The following is a 27863-nucleotide window of genomic DNA, read 5'->3' on the forward strand; positions in this document are numbered from 1 at the left end:
CACTATTCCTCACACAGACTCCATGTAGAGCTGAGACTGCTCCAAGTGCCAAAATGTGCCATTTTCCACTGTTTCCTCCAAGGAAATCAGAGGTAGGGAAAGCAAGAGGCTGATCAAAGTTCTACAGGGACTGTATGGTGCAATAAATGGCTATGAAGTTGGTGAAGGTTTTGGAGGGGAAGCCATATGAGGAACAGCTGAAGTCACTTGGTTTGTTCAGCCTGCAGAAGAGAAGACTAAGAGGAGACCTCATCACTGCCTACAGCTTCCTCACAAGGGGAGGAGGAGGAGCAGACACTGAACTCTTCTCTTTAGTGACCAGTGACAGAACCCAAGGGAATGACAGGAAGATGTGCCAGGGGAGATTTAGACTGGACATTAGGAAAAGGTTCTTCACCCAGAGGGTGGTGGAGCACTGTGGCAGGCTCCTCAGGGAGGTGTCATGGCCCCAGGCCTGACAGTGTTCAAGAAGAGGCTGGACAACACCCTCAGACACATGGTGTGAACTGTGGGGTTGTCCTATGCAGGGACAGGAGTTGGACTCAATGATCCTTATGGGTCCCCTCCAACTCAGGACATTCTATGATTCTATGAATGTGAGATATGCAATGCATAGGAAACTAGTGCAGGAAGCAAGCCTCGTGTATTCTTGGAAACAGCAAAGGCAGGAGGTAATGCGGGTACCGAGGGATGCAATAAGGATGTGAGGGATAAGACATCATGAATGGCAATGGAGGTGAACCTCAGGGGCAGGTGAATGTGTGGAGTGGGACACACACTGGCAAGTGGAGTGGAGTAAAAATAATGTTGTGATATGGGGAAGGGCCAGGACAGGCAAAGGAGAACAAAGAGGCAACTAGATCCAAGAGATCTTCTCAAGCACCCAGGTGAAGATGAGGGGGTTCTGCTTCCTTGCCACATTGTATGTGAAGCCTACCAACATAAGCTAATTGGGTGGCAACTGAGCAGCAATATCTCTGCTCATGGATATGATCCCAAAGCTAGATGTCAGCCATTCCTGGAGTGAGCTGCCTTACCTCAAATTCAGTCTGGAGCCTAGCTGTCCAAGCACATCTTCTTCATCCTGGGCTGGCAAGATGGCAACTGCCAACATCCTTCACAGCTCAGGTTGTGCCTACTGCCTCAATGCACTGGAAGGGAAAAGCTGCCCTTAAACTCCCACCCTCAGCTGAGTACCTAGTAACTGAAAAGCAGCTAGAGAAGTTTCCTATATACTCCTCAAAAGCCATTTGAACACAGGATTTGAGAGGTGGGTTGATCTGCCTCTGTTCTTGGGGACTCTTCAAGAATCACCACATGGACTACAGGGAAAGAGCTGAAGGACAGGTCTGGGAGTCCAAATCTGTCACATGAAAGGAAAGCAACAGTGCAGGTTGGAAGCCTCGAGGAACCACCAAGACTTAGCCCAACAAATACAACCTTTGAACCAGTTCGTCCCCTTCAGAGCAACAGAACTGCAGCAGCCTTGACCACCACAATGTCCAGATTGAGACTCACAACCAAGAGAAAGAGTGGAAGAGCAAGAGAAGCTTTTCATTATGAAGAGGTAGCGCAGGGCTGGGGTTATATCATCTATATGGCTGTCTGACAGGGCATTTCTATTCTATTTTGTCATCAAAAATGACTTCACACAGTGAAAGAGGAGAAGCAACAAAACTCTTCCACTTACCTGCCCCTCAAAACTGGCAAAAAAGTATGAGAATGGCAGACAAAGTCAGGTTCATATTAGGGTCTTCGTCAACATGAGTATATCAGCAGGATACTCCTAATGCAGATGCGCTGGCATGTGCAAAATTGCACCTTTGTCATTATAGCCTATTTTCACCCATCCCCCTCCCACCAAAATGTTCTATACTGAAAGTGAATGTGTGCTAGCGTAACTACATTTACCCCAGCCATGCCAGCTTAATCCACATTTTCACAGAAATCACCTCTCTGTAGCTTCTTCCGGTGGAAAGGAGGCCAGGGAGAGTGATACATTGGAAACATCTCCCATTCTGCAAAGAAAGTGAAAGGAGCCAAGAGACCAAGATATAAAAATATGGCTTTTGTATGTATATACAACTGATATGCATTTGCTCACTGAAGTAGAACAGGAGATCTCAGCAACAGATACCTGTGCTGATGCTAATGATCTCTGTATCATAAAGGAGTGGCAGATGCTCATTTCAATCCTCATTTTGCATTCTGACAAGAACAAGTGCTATGTACAATGGGAAGTAAAGACAGGAACATCTCTTTCAGGATACAAACTCTGTTCTTGGACCCTTCTGATAAACACAATATGTCTACGAGTCTGATGCTGAAATTTTATTTCACTAGTATTGATTTACACTGACTTACCCCAGCAGAAGCACTTCAGGAACCTTCCCAAACATAAAAGGAACTAGTGCAACTAATGTTTCAGCCCATAATCCCATGACAATTTTTCCTGCTGACAGCCATCCATGGGTTGTTTTTTTCCCTGCTGACCCTGGCTTGCCAGTGCTTTTGGTTGTGCAAATGGAGGATGAACCAAAGCAGGAGATGAATCAAAGCTGAAAACAACTTTCCTTCTCCCTGTGCAGGTCCATGCAGCCATATGAACATTGGCACAGGGGAAAGGGCTGGATGGGATGGGGTGGAGGTAGGAGGGCACCTCTTAGAGAACCAACACTTTTGTTCTCCTAACTTAACCACGAAAGCATAGCCTTCAATGGGAAATGACTGATTGCTACTTCCTTTTTTTTTTTTTTTTTTTACAACTGATTTTGGACATATTTACATTTATATTTGCAGTCATTATAAATGAAACACAATAAATAAATGCAATATAAATGTAACCTACAGAGTTCTTTTAGAATTGCACTGTAACTAGTTTTACTATTAATTTATTACTTTTCCATATCTATAAGAAAGATAGCTATTTTCACATTTATTTAATTTGCCAACTGTTCCTCAACAATATGTGGATTCCATAGTAATCATTACAATATTAGAGGAAGATGTTAAAAAAGTCTGCAAATTGACTATTGTAACATCAGGATTCCAGCCCTTAGCACCAATTAATTTGTTCAGAATTGAATTGTGAAAGCCATATTGACCATGAAATAAAACTTTCCATAAAACCTAGGTGACAGCAACATGTCCAGTTATTTTGGTGTACAGCCCAAATTGGATAGTTTAACAGGATTGCTTTAGAAATCAATATCCCACCTTACAGAATCTGAACGGCAAAGAATTCAGTGTCTTTTAATAATGTATTTCAGCTGTTTACCACCCACTTACATCTTTAAAACAAGCATCCTAATTCTAGTTTGACCTTTGTTACTTTATCTTCCAGCAACTAGATCCATATCTTTGCCTGGCAGATTAAAAAATGGTCTTGCTCTCTTCAGGTAACTCTTAACACCAGCCATGTCACTTTCTAGTTTTGTCTTTAATGACAGACTGCATTTCTTCAAGCTCATTCTACAAGGCAGGTTTTACAGAATCAAAAAATTTTTGCATCACTTCTCCTTTTTTAGGTTGTGAAAATATTTTTAAAAAAATTTCCATACAAGACTTGGATACGATGCCTGGTAGAGAGCTCACCAGTATAAAAGATCTCCTCTCTGCTCGTATCTTAATTTTCCTGCTTGTACATATATATATATATATGTTTGTTTTGTTTTGTTTTGTTTTGTTTTGTTTTGTTTTTGCTTTAGCAACATAATGAGAACTTACATGCAGGTAATTTTTTCCAGTAACTCCCACTTCATTTTGGGAGACAGCACCTCCCAGGGCACAGTTTCTCCCACTCTGAGCATGTGACCCATATTTTTTGTATTCAAAACATGACCTTGTCCCTGGCTAAATGCAATAATTAGTTTGAATGCAAGCAACTCATCAAATGATCCAGACCTTTATGCAGAGCTGGCCTGCATTATTTTATGAAGCCACCCATTTTCCTGCCACTGCAAACTTTCTCCTTAGTGATTTCTTTTCTCTTCTTGACAACCATTAAAGGCACAGAATAGTGCTGAGCTAAGGGCAGGAGTTCAGGAGTCCTAATGAGAAACATCACCACTTCTGAGAGATAGCAACATATAAACATATTTTGTTTGGTTAGTTGGTTTTCAATTTATTAATAACTTTAACTAGAAGAAAGTCTTAGTGAAGTCAATATAAATCAACCATCTTTATCAATCAGACTTTCAAACTTAGAAGAGTTTCAAGTTTACTTGGCAAGAACAGTTTTATAGACACAATGAGTAGCATTAGATTACTGCCCTTTAAATTTTATGTATGGAGCAACTTATCAGCTAGTCATTGTTTTTGTCTAAGGGGCAGCTTAGAGTTTGTTGCCTTTTCTCGCTAGTGAAACTAAAAATGGATTTTTAAAAAATAAAACAACAGAAATTTTCATTCCTTAAAATTTATCAGGAGAAGTGAACACCAGTGTTTTGGAGACTATGAACTAAAAGTTATTAAATTTACTGATTCTAAATCTACTTCTTTCACAAACTCCATTTTCTCTGGAATCTGCTGTTCTATTTAAGTCCCTACTGAACATGGAAAAAATAACATCAGAGCAGAGTCTACTCAAGGAAATCATTCCTTCTCATGTCGCTTTGAGAAAGGCAAAGCCCTGCTCTTTCTGGTGTATGGGAATTGCGGAAGATGGAGCGAGGAGGAGAAATGTAAACACACTCAAGTGACCTGCAGCTGGGGTATAAAGAAAGCACATACATCACGCTAATTGTTTTGGTGATCTTGTGTGCTTGACAAGTAGAAACTCTGTATTAGATAACACAGGCCTGAGAGAAACCCTATGGCACCTTATAATGTCTGAGATTCCTGCTTTGTTTTGAGAAAGAGCAGAGCACAGCAAGAGGCTGCGTCTGCTCTCAGCCTTGAAATATAGGCAAGCACAGCCGGTCTAGTGATCTTCTAGCTGGGCTGAATCACTGCAGTGCCTGCATCCCTGCTTGTCTCACCTCTGCATGGGAGCTTAGGTGCCACTTCGGAGATCCTCCAGTAGAGAGGTAACTAAAATAAAGCTTGCTCTTTGCAATTGTATTCATGGCCTCTAGCTCTTCTTGCAACGTGCCTGTGCACACACTGGTTTCTGTGCTTGACAAGAGAAGAACTGCCAAATAAGACTAGGCTACTGGTAAATTCAGTCATATTTCTGGCAATGCCCAGTGGGTTTTTTTAAAATAAAACTGATCAACAAATTGCAGGTAAAAATTCTGGCTGGGCAGTAAAGTGTGCTGTTCACTCATGTTCTTGCAGCAAATCAAAATAAATTTAAATTCAAGAATGACTGTGGGAAGAGACCAGTCATGTCTACGCTGAATCTTCTCAATGAGGGTGTGTTGCCCTCTCCATCTCCATCCCTCTACCCAGCAGGATGCTCTGTGGCACGACTGTGTCTGAGCACATCTTGCGGCACACAGACCCACCAGGCCAGGTCCTACGAGCTTCAGCCAGCACCACCCACCCTGTCAGGGCTTGCACTGTCTGGGATTGCTTACAGAAGGGTGAATCCAAGATTAAGGGAGCCTCAGGCAGGGTAGATGTACCTACAGAAGTCAGTATTTGGAAGGAGGACTGTAACTCCACTGGAAATACCATACTTATGCAGTAACACCTCCATGTCACAACTTTCTTCTAACACCCATACTTATCCCATGCCATTTTCTCATTTGCCTGAGCTTTCTGTATGTTTTCTTGTCTGTATCCTCTGCTTATATGCTTCCTGCAGAATTTTTTATTTTGGACTTGCACTTTCCTAAAGCCCTGAGCACCAGCAATGACCCCTTCTTCTTTAACCTTAACATCCATACTGCCTCTTCTCCCAGAAAACTGGTCCTAAGGCTCATTTCAGTAGAAGATGGTTACTACATTCACTTAACTACAGGTCTTCATACAGCCTGGTGTTTTACACTGCAGCTATACTGAGAAGGGCAATATAGCCCTGCAATCTGGGGAAATAAGGATACTTATAACAATTTATATTAACTTTGATCTCCCTTTTCCTCTGAGACTCAAGTCAGTTTTAGACAGGGGCTCTGTATACTAACTGCTTATTTAGGCCACTTATTTCTCAAGTGAGATCTGTTATCACAGGCATTTCCAAGCAAGGCCAAGATGCAGGGCTCCTCTGCCACTGAAAATCTGCAGGTGCCTAAAATTTCTGGAATTTAGAAACAAAGGAATATACGGCTGCATCGGTAAGAAAATCCTTGCTATCCAGCTTAGGAGTGGAGAGCAGACAAATGGGTCCACTGTCACATAACAGAGGCAAAACCAGAGAGACAGAAATTTGTGGTGTCTGTATGGAAACCAAACTGCAACAAAAAGCAAGGAGATTTCCAAAGCCAAAGCAACAAAGAGATACATGATCATAACTCCATAAGAGGGACAAATCCTGAGGTCCTGCCTCAGGTGAGCTTCCAGTAGGAGTCTGCCTATTTCTACATGGAGTAAAACTGCCTACAGATTTGGCCCAGAGTAAGACACCAACAAAGATGCTTGAACCAATTCGCCCAGTGAAGGTAACGCTTGCTGATACCTCCACAGTCTCTCCACTCCAGTCATAATTTGACAATGTTTGTGGCTTGATTGCATGTGTTCAGCAAGGCAGCCCTGCACTTTCTACCCCAAGGTTGCAGGACATGCAAGCGAGTCTCTGAGAAGAGCCCTGGCATTCAGCTCTTTCATATATATCACATGTTCACCATCTGTGTTCTCATCTTCGACCATGCTCCTGCCTCTCACCCAGGTTGCTGGGAGGTTTAGAAAACCAGATGTTTTCAGTCTCTGTGGGGTTTGGCTGCCAGGGCTTTGGAAGTAACAGTACCTTAGGCCGGTGTTGTCTGGGATTCAGTATTGCATTAAGTGGTGACACACTGTGGGCAGGTGGGGATCTATTATTGCATTGTGGAGGCTGCCGCTTCCCTGAACAGGCTATGTTTTGTGTGTGAAGCGGGCCCACACCTGCTGGAGCTAGGACCTGGAAATGCGAAGGACGGAAGGCATGAGTCTGTGGTTTCCTGCCGTGAGGGGCATGTGCCTGCGGTGGGGCATGCGCACGGGGCTGCTCTCCGCCGAACGGCTGCGCTGTATGAAAGTGCCACCAGAGTGGGGGTAGTGTTCTGTCTCCAGAGTTGAGGAGGAAAAAATGGAGGACGCCAGTCTTCTCAGGGGGCTGTACCTCGGGAGGGAGTGCTGAGAAGGCCTGTCCTCCTCCAACTGAAAAAGACCAAGAAGAGTGGAGGAAAAGGTGTCAGGCAAAGACTTGACTCTCCCCTGGTTTGTGATGCGCATGCTGCAGGCATCTTCGCCAGCAGATGTAAAATGCCTAAGTGGGGCTTACTTATTGCTCTGCATCTGTAAATTCCCAGGGCACGTATGGGCACCATAGGAGTCTGCCATTACAGGAGGCCTGCCCTGCTCTCCCCAGCCACATGCAGACACAAGCGACACCAGCAGTGTCAAGCTCTGCTATGTCAGTCCCCTTCTCTATCTCTTCAGGCTACCTGCCTCACCTCTCTGTTCCTCTGGCATCACTCATCTGGACACATCATTCAGCTACTCATACATCTTGCAAACAGGTAACAGTCAAAGTCTGTACACACCTGGAAACCAGGTGTAAGAGAAATGGTGAAACATCTGGTGCTAAAATGATTATGTGTATTTAAAAGTGAACGATTCTTAGTTGTTTTTTTTTTTTTTTTCAATAAGTCTTATAAAACTTGCTCCAGAGATTTGGGAAGGTAACTTCGGGAGCTGTTGGTGGACTTTTCTTTTCTGACACTTAAACTGCTGATCCCCTGATACACTTTTATATTGAGTACCTGCTTCTAGTTTTGATAAGCCGGGGAAAGGCAGCAGCTGGAAAGGCTGGCAGAGTATAATTCTTCTTTCAGTGAGAAATACAAAACACAGAGCCACAGGAGGACATGAGGAGAAGATGCATTCTTAGGTCCCTTTTCTGTTTCTGTGATCATGGGATGGCCAGGAGAACAAGGAAAATATACTCACAGAGCACAACTTGTGCAAGGATGAGATTGCAGTCCCTACCTTCCTACATACTGACTAGAAGACAGAGACGTTACAGGAATGACTTCAGATTCTTCACCCTGAAAATGCTAAGTCCTTCCTCTTCTTTCTGCCTCTGCTATGAAACTAGCACTTTCACAGGGGTCAGCAACCTCAGTTTCCAAAAACAGACCATTTTTCCTAGAATTACCTTTTTGCTTTCAAATCCATTCCCTTCCTTGTGCTGCGTTTTCTGGTGTTTTGTTTTTTTTTTTCAGGCAGTCTCTGTAGGTTTCAAAATGTAACTGGGAAATGTGAAAAGGCAATATTGTATTTTCTTCATCCAAAACAGTTCTCCTTATCTTACTAGAGATGTTGCCTTTGCAAATGATATGAGAAAAAGAACTGAACTTCATCCAGTCTCATCTCTTTCCTGTCACCTTCAATATCTCTGCAGTGCTTTGAGGCAGGTATCTTATCTTCCTAAGTTTGTGGTGGGCATTAAACGTGAAGAGCAATTATTTACAGTCCTAAATGTACTGCATTTCACTGCATAGGTCAGACTCTCAGATAATAATAATGATGTAATACTGTTATACAAAGTATTTGAGAGAGACAAAGAAATTCTAGACAGCGGCTATAATTTGTCATAAAGCAAATAATCTCTCCATAGATGCTGTAGAAATTCAGTCCTGGGTATACTGTTTGGAGGCTGCACAGCTAAGTATACCAGAATTGTTCTTATTACTTTTTGCTCCATGTTTGGGCTCAGCATACTTCATGATTTCCAATGTATCATCTCAACGTGGTAAAGACTTCTCAGATCAAAATTAATCACTCCAACTACCCAGATGGACCTCCTTCCCAGCACAGTACCAAGGGCCTTGCCCAGGCCACGAAGGGGCAGATCGCAATGCTCCATCAGCAAGCGCACTTAGGTATTGCTGCCTCTTGGCTGAAGCTCAGGTTACAGACATGCTTAAATTGCACAGTCGACGCTGGAGGTGCTGTGCCCTTCTATCCCTCTGCCCTTGGCAGAAATCAGGCTGGACCACCTTCCATCAGGCCTATCCTGCTCTGTTTGGACAGGAGCAGCATGGGAAGTCCTGGAAAAATGTGATGTTGATAGGCCTCCATAGATGTAAAAGATTTAAAATGTAATTAGGAATTTCTACTGAGCTTGAAGTTCCGATTGTTATGACCTGTATATATATAAGGACCATACATAAGAATTACTTCTCTTACAGTATCACTTTTTGTTGATCCTTTATTCCTAACACATGGGTGGACAAGGACCCTGAATCTAAAAAGCCTAAGGGACAGAGGACAACTCTACACAGATCCTTCTCCATCAGCTGGCAAGCTCTTCTCACATGGATGGAAGCTGGAAGAGCTGCATATCAAAGAATCACATAATCTACAACAGGCACCAAGTGCAGCTCAACAGGAAAGACACTGAGTGAGGAGCAATGAGAGTCTGTCTCCTTCTGCAAATGCCCATTTCTCACCACTGAGAAATGGTACCTCAGGTCTCCTCAGAGCAGCCCATGGACAATGGGACACCAAGACACATAGCACCTTTTCATATAGCATTTTTCCTGTTGCCTTCTTCCCCAGCCTGCCTCTTCTGCCCATGGTTATGAACCTGAGAGCCTGCTGTGTTTTGGTTCTATCCATTGCTTGATTATTTAGACACAATACATATTAATATACTATGATACATATATTTCTATACTATAAACATGTATAAATAATATTTATATACCCAGCTTTTCTTCTTTCTGCCTTGGAGCCAGTGAATTTGTAGTTTCTGTCCTTTCCTCCTGTTGTCTTTCAGCACTCTGGGAGTGACAAGGATTTCCCTTATCACTGCTCCAGTGTCTGGGGACACAGAGGCCACCAGGCCCAAAATATAACCGAGAGAAAGCCCTGCTCAGCTTTCAGTCATCAGTGCAAATCAGAGTTCAGCCAGGTAAGAGACCTGGGCCAATCCAGGGCTCTACAACACATGAGAGAGAGGCTCTACAGATCACCCAAAATGCTTGAGCCCTGTCCTTGTTGTGAGGCAGCCCTCTCCTGTGTCTACGTGTCTTTTTCCAAGGAATAATCATCGCCAACTCAAACCAACAGAGGAAGAGAACAGCATCAATACTGTTGTCAATGAAGTGGACATCCTCTAACCAGCCGTGCTGCTCCCAAGGGTATTGGGCAACATCACAACTATAGCATCCCTCAGATGAGGCAATGATGAAGGTCAGGAGCGTGGGGGCACCCATGGGCTCAGCACCTGAACTGAGAATATTTTCTTGGCTCAGTGAGGGTCTCAGCACAGATTTTTATGGAAGAAAAACAGTGATTAGAGGTCAAGTTGGACTCCCAGGTGGAACACTGGAACAGGCTCCCCAGGGAGGTAGTCACGGCTCCAAACCTGACACTATTCAAGAAGTGATTGGACAATGCCCTTCGACATGTGGTGTCAATTTTGGGGTTGTCCAATGGAGGGACGGGACCTGGATGTGACGATCCTTGTGGGTCCCTTCCAACTCAGGACATTCTATGATTCTGTGATTCTATGATCTGTCCCAGGCAGCCTGTGCAATGTGCCTCTGACTGCCTCCTGCCTTACCCATGGCATTACCAACACAGGTCTTCATGCTGAGCATCCTTGCTTGATCTCTCAGCAGAGAAGTCAATGGCGGGGAATGGCTGGGAAGGGCTCATAAGCTCCTCAGCTCCTGCCCTCTCAGGGTCAAGACACGCACAACTTCAAATAACTCTATTTGTGGCACTCTCCTGGCTGTGGAAGGCTGTCTGTGGGATAAAAGAGGCCTAATGTGGGGAAATGCTGAGAGGGTTGGGACTGTTTAGTTTGGAGAAGGCTCATGGGGGTTCTCACCAACATTTATAAATACCTGATGGGAAAAAGAATATGGACCCAGACTCTTCTTAGTCGTGCCCAGTGAAAGGACAAGAAGAAATAGGCAGAAATTGAAATACAGGAAATTTCATTTAAACATAAGAAAAAGGTTTTTTACCATCAGTGTGATTAAACACTGCAACACGTTGCCCAGAGAGGTTGCGGAGTCACCATCCTCAGAGAGATTCTGATTGTACGCCCTCCTGAGCAATCCTGAGTGGGACTAGATGATCTCCAGAGGTCCCTTCCAACCTCAGCCATACTGTGATTCTATGATAATCCAGAGGTGACTGTCTTTTTGCCAGCAACAAGTAATGGGTTATATATTGGAGCCAGAGAATGGAGGAACAGAACAAAGCATGAGAGCAGGGATTACCCATTTGCTCTCGGTTTGTACTTTGCTGATACCAATGGATGATCACCAGTTTCTGGGAGACCAGAATGAGGTCCCAAATCAGTACAACAGGGCCTAGGACCTTAATCATGGTAGGTCTGCATTTAGTGATAATTTTAAAGGCTCAGTTCATATCCAAAGGTAAGGAAGATTTACTCACACACACACTATCTGTTCACAATTTCAATCAAACCCAGAGGAAGCCCAAGCCTGAGCTATAGGAAATATCTCTCATTGCTAGTGAGGCGTTCAGTATTTTCATTAGTTAATTCCTTGGTCAAATCATTAGCATCCCAAACAACTGTCCCTCCAACTCTGCCGCACCTAAGGAGAACAGGCTGATGCTTTCCTTCAGGCACCAAGTAATTCTTCCTTTCGGAGTTGGCAGTTGGCTCTGTGACAGCAAATGGAAAAAGAGGAATGACACTGCAAAGCTGTGTATATAGAAGCAACTGAAGGATCCAGAACTCAAAGGATGCACAACTGAATCCTGGCCAGCCAAAGAAGTCCAGTGTTGGTCTATATGTACAAAGTTAGGTCCAGGAGTAACCAGAGGGTGTTTCAGAATACAGGAGCAAAAAAATGTTCAGTCAGCTGGAGAGCCAAGGCTGTCTAATATATTAGCAGTAATCATCCACAATCCCATTAATTTACCTTTTTTGCCTGCTTTTTAAGTATCACCGTGCAGGGATAAGCAGCCTTCATACTGTGTCATACCCAACTCGCCCAGTCATTTCTTATAGCTGTATTAGATGTGGTGGCCAAGAAGGCATCTCCAGCCTTCTTTAGCTATGCTAAATACATCAGTGAAGTGTTCCTGCTGGTTCCTACGGCTGGTTCTTACCAGCTGGCGCTTGCTGTGTTCATCACAACTTGCAGATCTTGCACTGACCAGCCTAATAAGTGTTCAGACAGAGCAAAATCAGACACAGACCCTTTCAATTATGCTGATCTTGCCTGTGCAAGCTCCAGATATCTGTGTCATCCAACATCTTGGCTTCTTACAAGCAAACACCTCCACCTAGGAACCTTGCAACTGGATGCAGTCTTCCTGAGAAGTATGTACTACTATTATTCCATGCTCAGCAGGACAGTCCCACTAGAGCCTGCTATCAGTATTTCTGTCCTTCCTGTAAGTACTGCAGCCTCATATACCTCAGCAAGGAACACTTTGGTTTGATTCTTTTCATATAGTTTATTGCATCAGTCATGTTTTGCTGCCCAAATTAACAGCACTTTTTTCTTGTACCTCTCCAGGATCCAGAGAAGAGAAGAATCTGGTCAAGGCCTGAACAGAAGGATGCTCTCTTAACATGCTCCAGTCCAGTGAACACTCCTTTAGAGAATAAGCTCAAGAGGGAATAGGGAATAGGACATGGAATTACCAGCTTCCAGAGAGGAACAAGCAGGCTGCCCAAACGCCTGCCACAGGAGGATGTCACTGTGTACATGACCCAAGACTTGCCTGCTCTTATGGATCCCACATTCATTAACCTACAAATACAAAAAGCCCTTGGAAGAATCATTTTATTGTCTCTTGAAGTAAACATTCTGGGACAGCCTTCTTCTGAACGTCTGAGAAATGAAGATTAGACATGACAGAGGAACTCAGAGCCCAACAGTATCTAATGTTTTTCCAGGTCATCTAATAAATTGCCTCCCACTAAAGCCTGAAGTTCTTTGTATCTTCAGAGAACCACAGAAAAAAAGCAAAACCAAAAGAAAAAAGCCCTCTACAACTATCTGGAACAAACAGAGTAGGTAAATAACATTTCTGTGAGTTCTGCTAACAACAATGTCAATCACAGAAGTAAGGTTGATGTGATGTGTGTGCTGGTTCCTCTGAGCTTTTTATTAGGTATTTAGAGAAAAGTTTAATCTCAGGGGGTTATTTCATGATTTGCATTGCTGTGCCCAGTGCTGATGTGTGATTAGAATAGAGGGCAGACACTGCTGTTGCTGCTGAGAAACTATGTGGAGAAGATTGGCTGGCAACACTTGCATACAGCTAAGTGGTTATTAACAAAACACTGTGGTAGAGCAATAAGAGAACTGATTTAAGATACCTACAACCACAGCTGTGCTCTCCTCTTGTCACTGTGCCAAATCAGCTGAAAGATCTTGATAAGAGTGTGTCCTTTGTAGGGGATGTTACTAGCTATAGGGAGCACTTCTAAGTTGTTCACAACATTTAGAAGCACTGTTAGAAGCAGTTTCACAAAAGCATCCATGCTTGAGTCACAGACTTCTCCAGTACAGTTGAGGTTTTCTAAGATGATGCTATGCTAGTCAACAAAATACAGACCCAGGGATCTTACCTGTCTCTGAGGACCAGTAGGTTCAGATTCTCATCTCCTTTGTCGGAAAGCTGGTGCTGAATGTAGGGGAGAGTGGGCTGAACTTCCCATCTGCTGTTCATGTTTATTGTCAGATACTGTTTGAGAAGGTCCTTCATGTCTGTGGGAACTGTCCTCCTCAGTCACAGGCTGCATACCCCGACCTTGTCCATCATGCGTCTTTGGCCTGACTGCAGCATCTCCTCCTAAGCACTTTCTCTCCTCACCGTCTTCAATAGGTCTCAGTTCCTCAGGCTCCTCATCTGTGGTTCCAGAGGTGCTCGGCTCAGCACCTGGGTGAAAGTCCTTCAGCTCTGTCACCTTATCAATGATAACCCATTCCTTGCTATCAAAGTCCTCCTCCTCTGCAAGTGGTACTGAGCGGAAGGCATTGCTGAGGGCTTCATGTTCCACCGAAGCAGACACATCCATCCTACCACTTGCCTGCCAATCAGCCTGGCCAGTATCAATGGACAGCATCTGGGCTGGCTGGGAGGAGCATACAAGCCGTGATGGAGAGCCAGGTAAATTCATTCGAGATCTAAAGACAGAACATGAAACCATTAGGCTTGAGCAAAAATATTTCTTTAGAATCTATGTGGCATAAAGATGTTCCCCCTAAAGTGCTTCAGTATGAGAGCCAATGCAGCACCTCTCTTCCTTGTAGATGACAGGATGATAACCAGTTTCCCCCAACAACACCAATATACTCTTAAGCCTTTGGTAAATACTATTGGTTTGTGAAAAAGAAAACACCCCCTAAATCCTTAATCTACTGTCTGACTTAACAGTGTCTCTGCTTGGCTCTTACAACCTCTTCAGCTGCACTGTGCTACCACTTGAGTGGCCATTGAAGCCTCTAAGGTGGCCACAGGAGTTCTTCAAAGACAGAAGAAATCTTCGATCCTATTGTGCACAGATGACCCCAAAATACTTTGGAGGAGCAGGAAGAAAATATGGTTAGTACTTTTTTACAATGGGTAGCATAAGGTTCAGCGAGTCACAGTCTAAATAGCAGCAGCTTCTCCAGCCATGCAGAAATACCCTCCAAAGAGACCCTGGAAGCTCCCTGTGCCCCAATGGCCCTGGCAGCATCTTAGCAGGAAAAAACAGTGGCATTTCTAGCACTCTACTCCACAGTGGTATAATCCATGCTTCTCATTTGGCCTGCACCTGCTGCTAACTTTGCTTCTCTGTCCACCACAGCCGTTAGCAGCTTGCTGTACAAAAGCAGAGCATCTGCTGGTCAGAAAAAGACAGCTGCAGTGCATTTTACAAAAGGATTTCAACAAAGACCAAACAGCCTTGCAGACTCTTCTGGGAAAAGCCTTCCATGTGTGAGAAAGCAGGAGGGGAAACAGAGAAGTGACTGACCATTTGGTGAAGGCTGCTAAGCAAAACTGGGTATCATCAACACAGAGGAAGGTCAGAGCTGAGATGGAAATAACGGCGCTTGCAATGTCAAATTTCTGACTAAGAAAGGGGAATTAGAGAAGGAGGTGAACCAAAGATTGATATAGAGAAAATTGCGAGCAAAACCAAAGTTCTCAGCAAAAGCCATCTTGATGGATCTGAAAGAAGCAAGGTTGTATTTGTTAGTTCTTGAAAATATATTATTGTGAATAGGAAACACTAAGTATACAAAGTAAGAATACACTGTGTGTGATAAGAACTGGATTTTAAAAGCTATTGCTAAAAAAAGTAAGGGAAACTCTGGACTTAGGCAATGCTTTCATGCATTCCCCAGGAGAGGAGAGACTCCTGGAGTGGAAGAATTTACTCCAGAAAGCCGGAAGAATTTCCCAGTGCTGCGATTGAGGTCTGTGTCGTGAAAAGTCAAAAATGGAATAATGAGTAGACTGTGTGGCAGAGTGGGATTGTATTTGCAACATACTTGGTGCAGGCTATTTGCAAGATGAAAAAATATCTTGATTTTTAAAACAGAAGCTGAGGTAAGAAGGCAGGAGAAAAGGATGTATTTTGGGTAATACACATTTTCTATATTAAGTTAGCATGATGCTGAGTAGATAAGGAAGAGCTAGAGAAATAAAGGAAGGAGTTAAAAGCATTCAGTGAATATACAGGACTAGTGTTGCTGACTGTTATAAATGACTTCTTTCCCTTCCTGTTTTAAAGTGCCTTTCTTCTGACCAAGGAAAAGAAGAGGTACCAAGACACAAGAATTATTATTCAAGCTCTAAATTATTAACAGCAACACAAACAATCCTTCCTGAATTACAGAGAAGAATCACAACTTCCTCCAGCCACCCAGAATAAGACAGTACCTAATAAACAGGGTAGCGCTGGGGGCTCATCCACTCTCTAGTTCTTTTGATCCTTCTCCATTTCTAGCTATGGCCTCCTTGTGACTGTTCTTCTTGGCTGAAGTCTGTCAGATTTTCTCTGAGAAGAAGGTCTGTCTCCCCCCTGCCTCTTTTAGAGGGGGCATTTCACCAGTACGCCCTGCAACCACAGTCCATGCCTTGACTTCCAGTGAAAAGAGGAAGACTGATTAACAAAGGACATGAAAGGAGTTAACCAGCACCAAAGGCTTGTGTCTTGTAACACGTTCTCCAGGATACAATGCTTTAGAAAGCTTATTATTATTATTATTATTATTACGGTTTTGTTGATTTTTTTGCCATGCATCTGAAAGTATCAAGTGCAATACTATATGCTGAAAAATTAACATTATTCTTGCTGTTGATGAAAAATAATGAAATAATGAAACCCAGCAGATCAAGATCTGCCAGCTAGCTCCCAGAATACATGGATCCTTGTCTGTATCCTAAAAAGTTCCATTGTTCCCTCCCACCTCAGGCCAGCCAAAAGTTTTGTGACTATTTACATTATCTCTGATCTGACGCTTTGCCTTCCCTCTAACAAATGTCCCTCCTTCTATCTGTGGAGTTCTTCCCATCCCGAGACAGAGTAAGAATCATTCCCACTAACTCTCCTTATTAGCAGACATGAGTCTCATCAGAAAGATCATAAAGCCTATGAGCACTTCCAACCAGAAATGAACGTCCAGTGCCTGCTGATCTAATGATTAGATTGGTCTCCACAGACCTCAAGATGCTGGGTAAAAGCAGTAGGAGGCTACAGAGGGTGAGCAAACCTTCTTTCGTGTAGATCTGCTTTGCCATCAGCAGTGGAGAGGCGTTCTGATTCAGGGCTGTTCACACGGCGGTATCTTAGGGAGCGCACTTGTGCAGTTGGGGACTCTGGAGGCACTCGGACAGGGGAACTGGGGCAGACACCATTTCTCTGCTCCTCTTCCACCATACACTGAGTCTGTAGGAGGTAAACACAGAGAACTTCAAAATCTGACCAGAGACATGGATTTCCCATTCTTCACTGCTGCTCTATGCTTTCTTCCAGGATATAATTTCAGCTGCATTTTCACAATCTACGCAAGCAATGTCTGAAGGAATGCAAGGGCCTGTATGTCCTGGCAATTATCTAATATTAAAACAAGGTATGGATTTTAAATGAATCAAAATATTTAAACATCTTTACAAAGCAGCCTTTGCATTTCAGTTACCAAAAAGAGTTATCATGGGCTAATCTGCTACATATACAAACCCCAACTGCTTATCCAAGATGTCTAAGAGCCCCTGTTTGTAATTTAATTTTATTTTTTTAAAATCTTGGCCCTCAAAACAAAGTCCTCCAGGATATATACTACATGCGCATAAAAGCAAGACTGTGACCCTTTAGTTACTCACATTCAGTTTTGAGCAAGAAATTCCCTTCCAATGGCAGCAGCACAACTCTCCTTTCCATCAAAGGTGAAAGGAGACATCATGACATGGGGCTGAGAAGCAGAAACACAATCCTATCATATTAAACTGTCACAACAGTAAAATGCTTTTAAAATTAAAGAAGGTGCTACCACTGCTATATTGTGTCCACTTTCTGGAGAGGTGTTACCTGTTCTTTGGTTTGACCAACAGTCAACTCTGGCAATTCTTTTAATCAATCATAGTGCCACTGCAAGAGTTGTGCACCTAATTCAAGGATTCTGGGTCACAAACAGGAGGAAAAAGGTGTCTCAACTGTAAGCTGCAAACAGGCATTTTAGTGTAGTTTGGTGGAAGGTAGTAGGAAATGGCAGGTTTTCCTGGCTGCCTGTTCATGCCGATAAACAGAACGGAAATACATATTCATGCTTAAAAGCTGGAAGGAGTGCACAGCTGTGCTGTTTCTTGTCAAGGTTCCGCGTGTTGCGCAGTCCTGCATTTCTCATGCGGACAGATGCAAGGGAGCTCTGCTAGGAAAGGAACAAAGACAGTCACAGGCAGTACTGAATGCTGCTCCATTGTACCTCTCCCTCTCCTATGGCAAATGCTTCACAGTCGCCCCAGGAAAGAGGCTTAGCAAGATTACCCCTGCTGTATAGCTGAGGGCAAACACTTGTGTGCTTGTGGGAGATCATCTGTCTTTCCTGTAAGTGTTGGAGAGTTTCGCTCAGGTCTAGTGTGCTCAAGCTCTATAATCAAGGCCTAGGATACCTGCAGAGCGGTCCCTGTTTCTGTGGAGACAGTGTGCCTGAAAGTCTGTGTTCGTTAGCGCCTGCTGTATCTATCCGTCGCTCCATACGCGTGTGAGTCCGTGTCTTTCTCTCCAAAAGCATGTGGGTGGATTTCGTCATACATGTGCATCTTGCGCTGGTGTTGAGCTCAGCTGAGTGTGTCTCTTGAAGCTTGGTGTGCGTTGGCTGTGCCTGTGTGTAACATAGCACAGTCATGAGTGCGCAAGAGAACAGAGAAGAGGAAAATCGCCTAGGTAGAAGCAACGAAGCAAAACCGATTCAGGATTGACGTTTGCTCAACAGAGACGGATTCCCCGCACTGACATTTCACAGTTACACCAGAAGAAAGCTGAGCGGTACATCGACCGGAGAAATGTTTCCGCGGAGGTGATGTAGCGAATGAACGGCAGTGTGCACGGCAGTCAGGACTGTGTCTGAAAAGGGCCCAAACCAGCAGAGCCTGTGTTCAAAAGCTGGTGGCGATGTGACTGCATTGAGGCACGTTCCCGTGTCTGCGAGTGTATAGACAGCTGTTTCATGTTCACACAGAGGCTCACGGTCCACTTTTTCTTCTGTGCGTGCACACGCGATAACGTTGTCTCTTCCGAACACCGGTACCTCTGTGCATGCAGAACGACGTGGTCAAACGTGTCTGCCTGTGTTTTGGTAAACAATGGAGTGTACGTGTTCAGACAGCAGCATCTCCACAGACATCTCCACAGACCCAGTTCTGAAAGCCCCGCACCCTTGAACTGAACGTAGAAACAAGCAATTGCATCGGTGTGCGCAATCACATATTCAAGACGGACGTCTTCAATCTCACAGAAGCACGAACGTATTTGCGTTCAAGCATGTATCCGAAACGATGTGTGATCAGATGAGCTGCTGGTATTTGCTCTGTTCGGCGTGCTTCGTTGTAGCTCTCTTGACGGTCGCAGGCTTATCGGCTTGCTTTGCACAACTATGTATAGGGATAGCATGGGAAAGCTTGCCTTTTGCCTACTTCAGCGCTGGAACCTAGTTGCTACGCCTTCCGTTTGTCCATGTGCACACACACGATTCCTCACCGAGAACCACGCAGAAACCTTTCCACAATCACCCAGCTGTGTGCACACATCGCCACGTGCACGCACACGCAGTTAGAGAAAAGCACCTCCCTTATCACACACCAATGCGTAAAGCAAACGCCTGGCCACACCCATGCACACTTCCGCAAGAGCGCCCACTCCCGTCTCTTGACAGAAAGACGTACGTGAAACGTAGTGACATGCTCAAGGGTATACATGTTTGTTGATGTGTAGCGTACAGCACAGACGCATAGGTGGCTGCACGAGAATACACCTTTGGAGGATATCTGCAGATATGGCAAATGCTTCACAGTCGCCCGAGGAAAGATGCTTAGCAATCGATCCAGAAGCACACGTGTGTTTGCCCTCATCTACACAGCAGGGGTAATCTGGGAAGAGACGCCGTGCTGTTCTTTCGCGTTATGGCGTGATCTGTTTCATTTCTCTTGTGGATCGATTGCTAAGCCTCTTTCCTCGGGCGACTGTGAAGCATTTGCCATAGGAGAGGGAGAAGTACCACGGAGCAGCATTCAGTACTGCCTGCGACTGTCTTTGTTCCTTTCCTAGCAGAGCTCCCTTGCATCTGTCCACATGAGAAATGCAGGACTGCACAACACGTGGAACTTTGACAAGAAACAGCACAGCTGTGCACTCCCTCCAGCTTTTAAGCATGAATGGAGCCTGCAGCAAGGCACACGCATGTGGACAGACAAAGGACTGTAGGTACAGATGCTTTCACGCACAGGGTCGTCCAGGAACAGGCGTATATCTGCAGATATCCTCCAAAGGTGTATTCTCGTGCAGCCACCTATGCGTCTGTGCTGTACGCTACACATCAACAAACATGTATACCCTTGAGCGTGTCACTACGTTTCACGTACGTCTTTCTGTCAAGAGACGGGAGTGGACGCTTTTGCGGAAGTGTGCATGGGTGTGGCCAGGCGTTTGCTTTACGCATCGGTGTGTGAAAAGGTAGGTGCTTTTCTCTAGTTGCGTGTGCGTGCACGTGGCTATGTGTGCACACAGCTGGGTGATTGTGGAAAGGTTTCTGCGTGGTTCTCGGTGAGGAATCGTGTGTGTGCACGTGGACAAACGGAAGGCGTAGCAACTAGGTTCCAGCGCCGAAGTAGGCAAAAGGCAAGCTTTCCCATGCTATCCCTATACATAGTTGTGCAAAGCAAGCCGATAAGCCTGCGACCGTCAAGAGAGCTACAACGAAGCACGCCGAACAGAGCAAATACCAGCAGCTCATCTGATCACACATCATTTCGGATACATGCTTGAACGCAAATACGTTCGTGCTTCTGTGAGACTGAAGACGTCCGTCTTGAATACGTGATTGCGCACACCGATGCAATTGCTTGTTTCTACGTTCAGTCCAAGGGTGCGGGGCTTTCAGAACTGGGTCTGTGGAGATGTCTGTGGAGATGCTGCTGTCTGAACACGTACACTCCATTGTTTACCAAAACACAGGCAGACGCGCTTGACCACGTCGTTCTGCATGCACAGAGGTACCGGTGTTCGGAAGAGACAACGTTATCGTGTGTGCACGCACAGAAAAAAAAGTGGACCGTGAACCTTTTTGTGAACATGAAACAGCCGTCTATACACTCGCAGACACGAGAACGTGCCTCAATGCAGTCACATCGCCACCAGCTTTTGAACACAGGCTCTGCTGGTTTGGGCCCTTTTCAGACACAGTCCTGACTGCCGTGCACACTGCCGTTCATTCGCTACATCACCTCCGCGGAAACATTTCTCCGGTCGATGTACCGCTCAGCTTCCTTCTGGTGTAACTGTGAAATGTCAGCGCAGGGAATCCGTCTCTGTCGAGCAAACGTCAATCGCGAATGGGTTTTGCTTCGTCGCTTCTACCTAGGCGATTTTCCTTTTCTCTGTTCACTTGCGCACTCAAGACTGTGCTGTGTTACACACAGGCACAGCCAACGCACACCAAAGCGTTAAGAGACACACTCAGTTGAGCTCGACACTAGCGCAAGATGCACATGTGCGACGAAATCCACCCACATGCTTTTGGAGAGAAAGACATGGACTCACACGAGTATGGAGCGACGAATAGATACAGCAGGCGCTAAAGAACACAAACTTTCAGGCACACTGTCTCCACACAAGCAGCGACCGGTCTGCAGGTATCCTAGGCCTTGATTATAGAGCTTGAGCACACTAGACCTGAGCGAAACTCTCCAACACTTACAGGAAAGACAGATGATCTCCCACAAGCACACAGGGGTTTGCCCTCAGCTATTGATCAGGGACAAGCTTGTGAAGAGATGCTCTGCTGCACTTTCTTGTTATGACATGTTCTGTTTCGTTTCTCCTGTAGGTTGATTGCTAAGTGTCTTTCCTCGGGTGACTGTGAAGCATTTGCCATGGATGAGAAGTACCATGGCTCAGCGTTCAGTTCTGCCTAATGTCTGTCGCTGATTCTTTCCTAGCAGAGCTCCCTTGTGTCTGTCCACATGTAAACACGTCTGTTTAAGATTGGAGACACTGCACATACGTACACATGGCTTCACATTTGGAGGTTACCCACAGATATGCTCCTGTTTTGGGGTGAAACTGTGTGTGAATGAAGTTGTGCTTATAAATGCTTGTTTGCCCACGTGCGTGTGCCTGGTTGTGGGTGCCATTCATGTTTAAGCTTGAATGAGTGTACAGCTGTGGTGTTTCTTTGAACGCTTCTGCATCTCTCCAGTTGTACAGTCCTGCATTTCTCATGTGGACAGTCGCAAGGGAGCTCTGCTAGGAAAGAACCAGCAACAGACATAGGCAGAACTGAACGCTGAGCCATGGTACTTCTCATCCATGGCAAATGCTTCACAGTCACCTGAGGAAAGACACTTAGCAATCAGCCTACAGGAGAAACGAAACAGAACATGTCATAACAAGAAAGTGCAGCAGAGCATCTCTTCACAAGCTTGTCCCTGATCTATAGCTGAAGGCAAACTCTTGTGTGTTTGTGTGAGAGGCAGTGTCTTTCCTGTCACCGTCTGATAGTTTTGCACAGTCACAGGTGCTGGCACGACTGTCAATGTCTAGGATACCTGCAGACTTGACCCAGTGCTTGTGGAGACAGTGTCCCTGAAAGTCTCTGTGTGCCTTAGCGCCTGCTGAATCCATCCGTTTCTCCACCCGCATGTGAGTCCGTCTTTCTCTCCACATGCATGAGTGTTTATTTCGTCTCCTGTGTGCATCTGCACTGATGTTGTGCTCAAGTGAGTGTGTCTGCTGACACTTTGTATGTGTTGGTTGTGCCTATGTGCAACAGAACTATCATGACACCTCAAGTGAACAGAGAAAATGGGAATCATCTAGGTAGAGGAGACAAAGACAAAACAAGGCAGGATTGAAATGTGTTTATGTAGACGGTTTCCCTGCGCTGACTTTTCACAGTTATACCAGAAAAATATCCGAGAGGTAGCCCTACCCGAGAAACGTTTCCAAAGAGGTCATTTAGTGAAAGAACAGCAGAACCTGCGTGATATGGCTGCACGTGTAGCCATTTGTGTATCAAACGTCTGCATAGAAATTTGTCAGTCTGCACAGACATAGACGTGCTTGTACGTTTATACACGACGGTAGTGGTGCATAATTTTGAACGGGGTCCCATGTTTGTACACGCTTGTGAGACGGTCCGATGGGGTGTACAGACTCTTGCGCTTAATTGGAGTCTTATTTATACAAGAGCTGTAGCATGTGCACAGCTGTGAGTGTTTGGGGAAGAGTTTCTGCATATATGGAGCTGACCTCTCCCCTGCTTGCGTGTGGACACAGAAGCGATAGGAATGGAAACTTGTTAGAGTGAGATAAGGACTAAGCAAAACAAGTCGATTCAATGTGAATCACGCTAAGCCATTTATTACAGAAACAAGTCTCCTTATATATGTAACTATATTCTAATCACGCGTCCACGTTCCAAACATGGAGTCACTAAATGAGTATCATGGGCTGTCCGTGCGTTGAAGTCTCACTGATGATACGTCCAATGATTCATGCCACACCAGGACCCCGGTGATTGAGGAACGCCCCTCTTTCTCACAGCGGACTCTGTTCTCGAAGCGGCCTTGAGATACCTTTGAGCCTGACTAAGTCAGCAACAGATCTTTATCTATCAAAACCCCTCCACACTTCCCCCTTTCTTTTCCTGAATTAGTCAGGCCCCCTAAACTGCACGGTGCATCATTTTTGAAATATGTTGCAACATAGAACACGTGATTAACAGCATAATTACAATTACATATAATGCAGTTAAACCTTACTTAATAAGATCAAACAACTACCTACCTATTCTTAAAACCTTAATTCTATCATTACAACCTTATTATCACACTATTTTAATAGATTCAAAATAACCAGACAAGTTAATACTATATATTCTCTTAAATTCCTAAAAGATTTATAACTGTGCAGTTTATAGGGTAACATACTTAATACCATCAGTATATACTAATAATTGAATTAATATCTTAAAAGTTATCTCAACCTATTTAGAAGATCAATAGCTTAACCTTAATATCCCTTCTAAAACTTTATCAGTTGCTAAACTTAGATTACTATGGTAGAAATATCTCATAATTTTACCTTATCTATGCATTAACTATCTAATCATATCATCACCCTTTTGGATCTCCTGCTGATTGTTCAAATTGCCATTTTCCACAGAAGGTACACCCACCTGCTTGCTAATAGGCTTCTAGACCACCAGGTCTGCGAGCATCTGTAACACTGAATTAGGATCCATGGTTTACATGTGAAACAGTCCTCACAACTTATCTCCCTCCTGTCCATCTGCATCTGTTGAATCTTTGTTGAATCCACTTCAATCCTTGGCCTGTAATGACACAAACATAACCTTTTCCCCAGGTTATCAACTGATGAGGCCTTTTCCAATGACTAGTGATTTGACCATAACTAATGTAGGTTCTTTCTGATTTAGCATGGCTTTGGGTCATACTTGCAAAGTATTTCATCACATACAATGCTTTTGACAACTGTTTTTGTGGTGTTTCTCCTACTTCCCCCCTTTTTTAAAAAAACAAAAAAACAAATAAACAAAAAAAACTTCAGAACCAGATACGTGCGTTGGACCTTGACTACGTAATAAAAATCACAAATCAAATTTAGAGGTTCCTCCTTAAAAAGCTCTAAGTAATTTAAAGCTGTGCCAAGTTCTGCTAATTGGATTGAACCTTCAAAAATTTTTACAGAATGATGCCAATTGTTATCTTCACACCAACCCACTACAGCTTTATGAGACTTCCCAGAACCATCAACAAAAACTTTGCAAGTATGTAGGATCAGACCAAATACAAGTATGGCCTATGACCTGATGTTAAAGACTTGCAGGTTCTGCAGCAATTTACATTTAGGCATGCCAAAAGCTGTGCTGTTAAGAAAACCAGCTAGTGCAATTTATAAAGACATAGATTACAAATAAAAAAAAAATCAGAATTAAATTTCACAAATGGTACATATATGACAAAAGGATCATGGCCTATTAAGGCTTAAATTCATTCCCTGCATTTTCTTGATCAGAGTGACAATTGGTATATAACAGCCGGTATATCAGTTTGCTAGCAATCTCATCATACTGTCCCACAATGGCCACAGGTTGTTTCTATGTTGTAGCTATAAATAGACAAATCTGCAAGTCCAATCGAATGCAGTCAGCCTGTAAGGTTGTCATAAATGTATTCCTCAAAGTTTCCAACTCCATTTTGGCTGTCATATTTATTGGATACTGTTTTCCCTTACCGGATCGAAGTCCTGTTTCAGATCTATCAGTGTAGTGTTTGCTTTATCGAAACATTGGCTGTTAATACTAGTGGAAATACAGCATTTGAAATTTCCTTGGAGATTTCTCACTTGCAGCAAGCAGATCTGCAGCATCCCAGCAGCTTTCTTGTAGGCCATGCAACTAAACAGAATTCTCAGAAAATGTTATTTGAGCTTACAATTTACTTAACAAATCTTAACCTAAGAGAGGTACAGGACTTTCTGGCAAATATAAGAATTGATGTATTAAAACTTTGTTCCAACTTTGACACTCCATTGGTCTCAAAAAATGGCCTTTCTTTCGTTCTCTCCCATGACCTCAAAAACTAGCATGGTGAATTTACTAAGAAGTCTCTTACAACTAATTACCACAGAATAAGTCTATCAACAAATTTTTGGTTTAATTTTCCAGTTTCATTAGAACTATGGGTCTGCTAAGGATGTCTTTAAACTTCACTCTCTGACTGCTCCATTCAGTATTACATCACTGCAGTTGTGGGGAGAGAGGATTCCCCCTTTCACTGCTTTAAAAGCGGGCAGCCAGGTTTTTCCTTTTTTTTGGTTTTTTTTTTGTGTGTTTTTTTTTGTTTGTTTGTTTTTTTGTTTTGTTTTGTTTCTTTCTCTTCTTACTGCAGTTCAGATATAACCAAGGTCATGCAGCAAGTGGGAGGCTCTGGGAAACTTCTCAGTTACACAGGCCTGGGATGTTTTGGTCTTTTGTTTTCCCATTTCATTCCAGCCATAATACACTTTATATGCAATTTCAAGTAGCTCAGCAATAGTTACATTCCTTAGCTCCATTTACCTTTTACAATCTAGAGATGTCAAAAACCAGTATAAATCAGTATAATAAACATAAATCCATTATTCTATTTTCCTAAATCTAAATCAGTTAATATTCTAGCAACTTTTAAATACAACCTCTTCTAAATGCACATCTATCATAGCATTTTAACAATTTAAATGCTTTTCTAACAATATAAGCAATTACTCTAATGTGTAAGGATGCATCCTAAGGGGGAGCAAGGTGGAATTTTAGCAGTGGAACTGGTTCCCATTTTGTAATTATCTCCCCAAACAAGATTCTTTTGGTACCAAATATGAATATGCAAACTAAAATACTGAGCTCAGATGTGAAAACCATATACCAAGTTCAAATATGCAGATGGATCACAGTCACACTAATTTAAGACAATATCTCAATTTTTAATTTTTGCATTGCACCTTTGAGCTGCCTACTACTCAGCCAGGTGGAGGTACCTCTGGGTCTCCCTGACAAAAAAAGTCAGCGTGCGCTGAAGCTCCAGATCAGCACTCGCCCCCCCGCTGCCGCAAGCTAGACTGGGCAAGGCCTCTTTTTTTTTGTTTGCTTTTGTTTTTGTTTTTGTTTTTGTTTTGTTTTGTTTGTTTGTTTGTTTTGGTTTGGTTTGTGGTTTGTTTTTTTTTTTTAGTGTCTCATCTGGTGTGCTACAGCTGTTATTCCAAAACCAGGATTCTTTACATGGTGTGCATACAAGAAAGCCAAATTTAGTGCACTGACATCAGAGACAGCCTGTCACAGAGTTGTGCAAGTCTGAATGCTGGAATAAAGGTAGCATGTTAGAGAGAAAAACAACAGCCACTACACACAAAATTTTACGATCACATTCACGCAGTAAAGAACTAAATTACTCATGATCTTCTGAATTATCACAAAATGCACATTTTGAGTCAACGGATTCTCATGATTTAACAGACTGTGAACTTATCGTACCATATAGCACAGACCTACTAAAATTGCAACATACTTAAACAGATACCCACAAAGAAAACAGGTTAATAAGGAAAGCGTCTTGCAGACTTTAACAAGTTTTCTGTGACCCGTGTATTATCAGTTAACTCTCTCTCAGCTTGTTGAAGTTCAAAGCACCCTGCCTGTAAAACTGTCTGAAATGATTTAATGATCTCTTGTAGGAATTTATTTTGTCCTGATGTTCTGGTCTCAAAAACAACATTAATTGCAACAAGATTCTATTTTCCGGACACTTTTCCCAACATGTATCTCTCCCAGTTTGTCTTTGGCATCATTGAGATTCCAGCTAAGATGATGATGCATGTGCTGGTGAATAGAGTTGGACGACGGCAGAGTCAGGTGTGGACACTCATCCTGACCGGACTAGGCTAGGAGCCAACATCATCATTCCCAAGTGTAAGCCGCTCTTCTGCTATATGCAGTAGATGCTAAAGGGGAGTTTCCATTTTGTGTGGTGCTAGAGAAGGAGAACGGTAGATCTTATCCATAGGTAACTCTGTATGGGGGTGTTCTCCTCCTAGAAGAGCAACTGTGGGACAAGGTTGCTAATGTGGGCTAGCCCTAATATCCGGTAGAAAGAAATAGTCTTCAGCCACTGTGTCTAGTAAAGGTCCAGTGATGGCAAGGTGAGATAGTTATTTTTATTATAGACATTGTCCAATAGGAAATGTTGGGAGTTTTTCTTTCATCAGTTTAGCTCCCAGTTGCGCTAATGGTTGCCAAACTTACTGAACCAGACTTTGGAGACAACAGCTCCAGGACTATGAAGCTCCTTGTTTTGTCTGTAAGAGCACTGAACCTTCTTTCTTGTAGCTGAGGCCACAAGAAGCTTCTTCCTAGAGGCTGCTTTTGACCATTGTCATAAATGTCTTTTCTTTCCTCCTAGCCTTCACCTCCTCGCGCTCTGTAATAGCCATTACGGGCAAAGGTTTATCAGAAGCTGCATTCACTGTTGTCTTCTTGTACACCTCTGAGCTCTACCCCACAGTCCTGAGGTAA

The 27863-nt window shown here is 43.6% G+C and overlaps 2 protein-coding genes across 2 annotated transcripts in view; one reads left to right on the top strand and one right to left on the bottom strand.

Moving 5' to 3' along the window:
- LOC308038714 (tau-tubulin kinase 1-like) overlaps positions 1-17814 on the bottom strand; it is a gene marked incomplete at both ends in the record, with an annotated part of 32068 nt that extends 14254 nt beyond the window's left edge. The window contains 4 exon segments of the mRNA XM_080341489.1: positions 13658-13687; positions 13691-14216; positions 16794-16969; positions 17749-17814. Of these exon segments, the coding sequence (XP_080197615.1) occupies positions 13658-13687; positions 13691-14216; positions 16794-16969; positions 17749-17814 (798 nt within the window).
- A 9293-nt stretch (positions 17815-27107) lies between these two features.
- LOC308038715 (solute carrier family 22 member 6-like) lies at positions 27108-27863 on the top strand (the record flags this gene model as incomplete). The annotated part of the gene is given in 3 exon segments (XM_080341490.1): positions 27108-27228; positions 27231-27260; positions 27751-27863. Coding segments are annotated over 3 exon segments (264 nt in total).

This window comes from Nesoenas mayeri (assembly GCF_963082525.1).
Source record: "Nesoenas mayeri genome assembly, chromosome: 3".
Lineage (NCBI taxonomy): Eukaryota > Metazoa > Chordata > Aves > Columbiformes > Columbidae > Nesoenas > Nesoenas mayeri.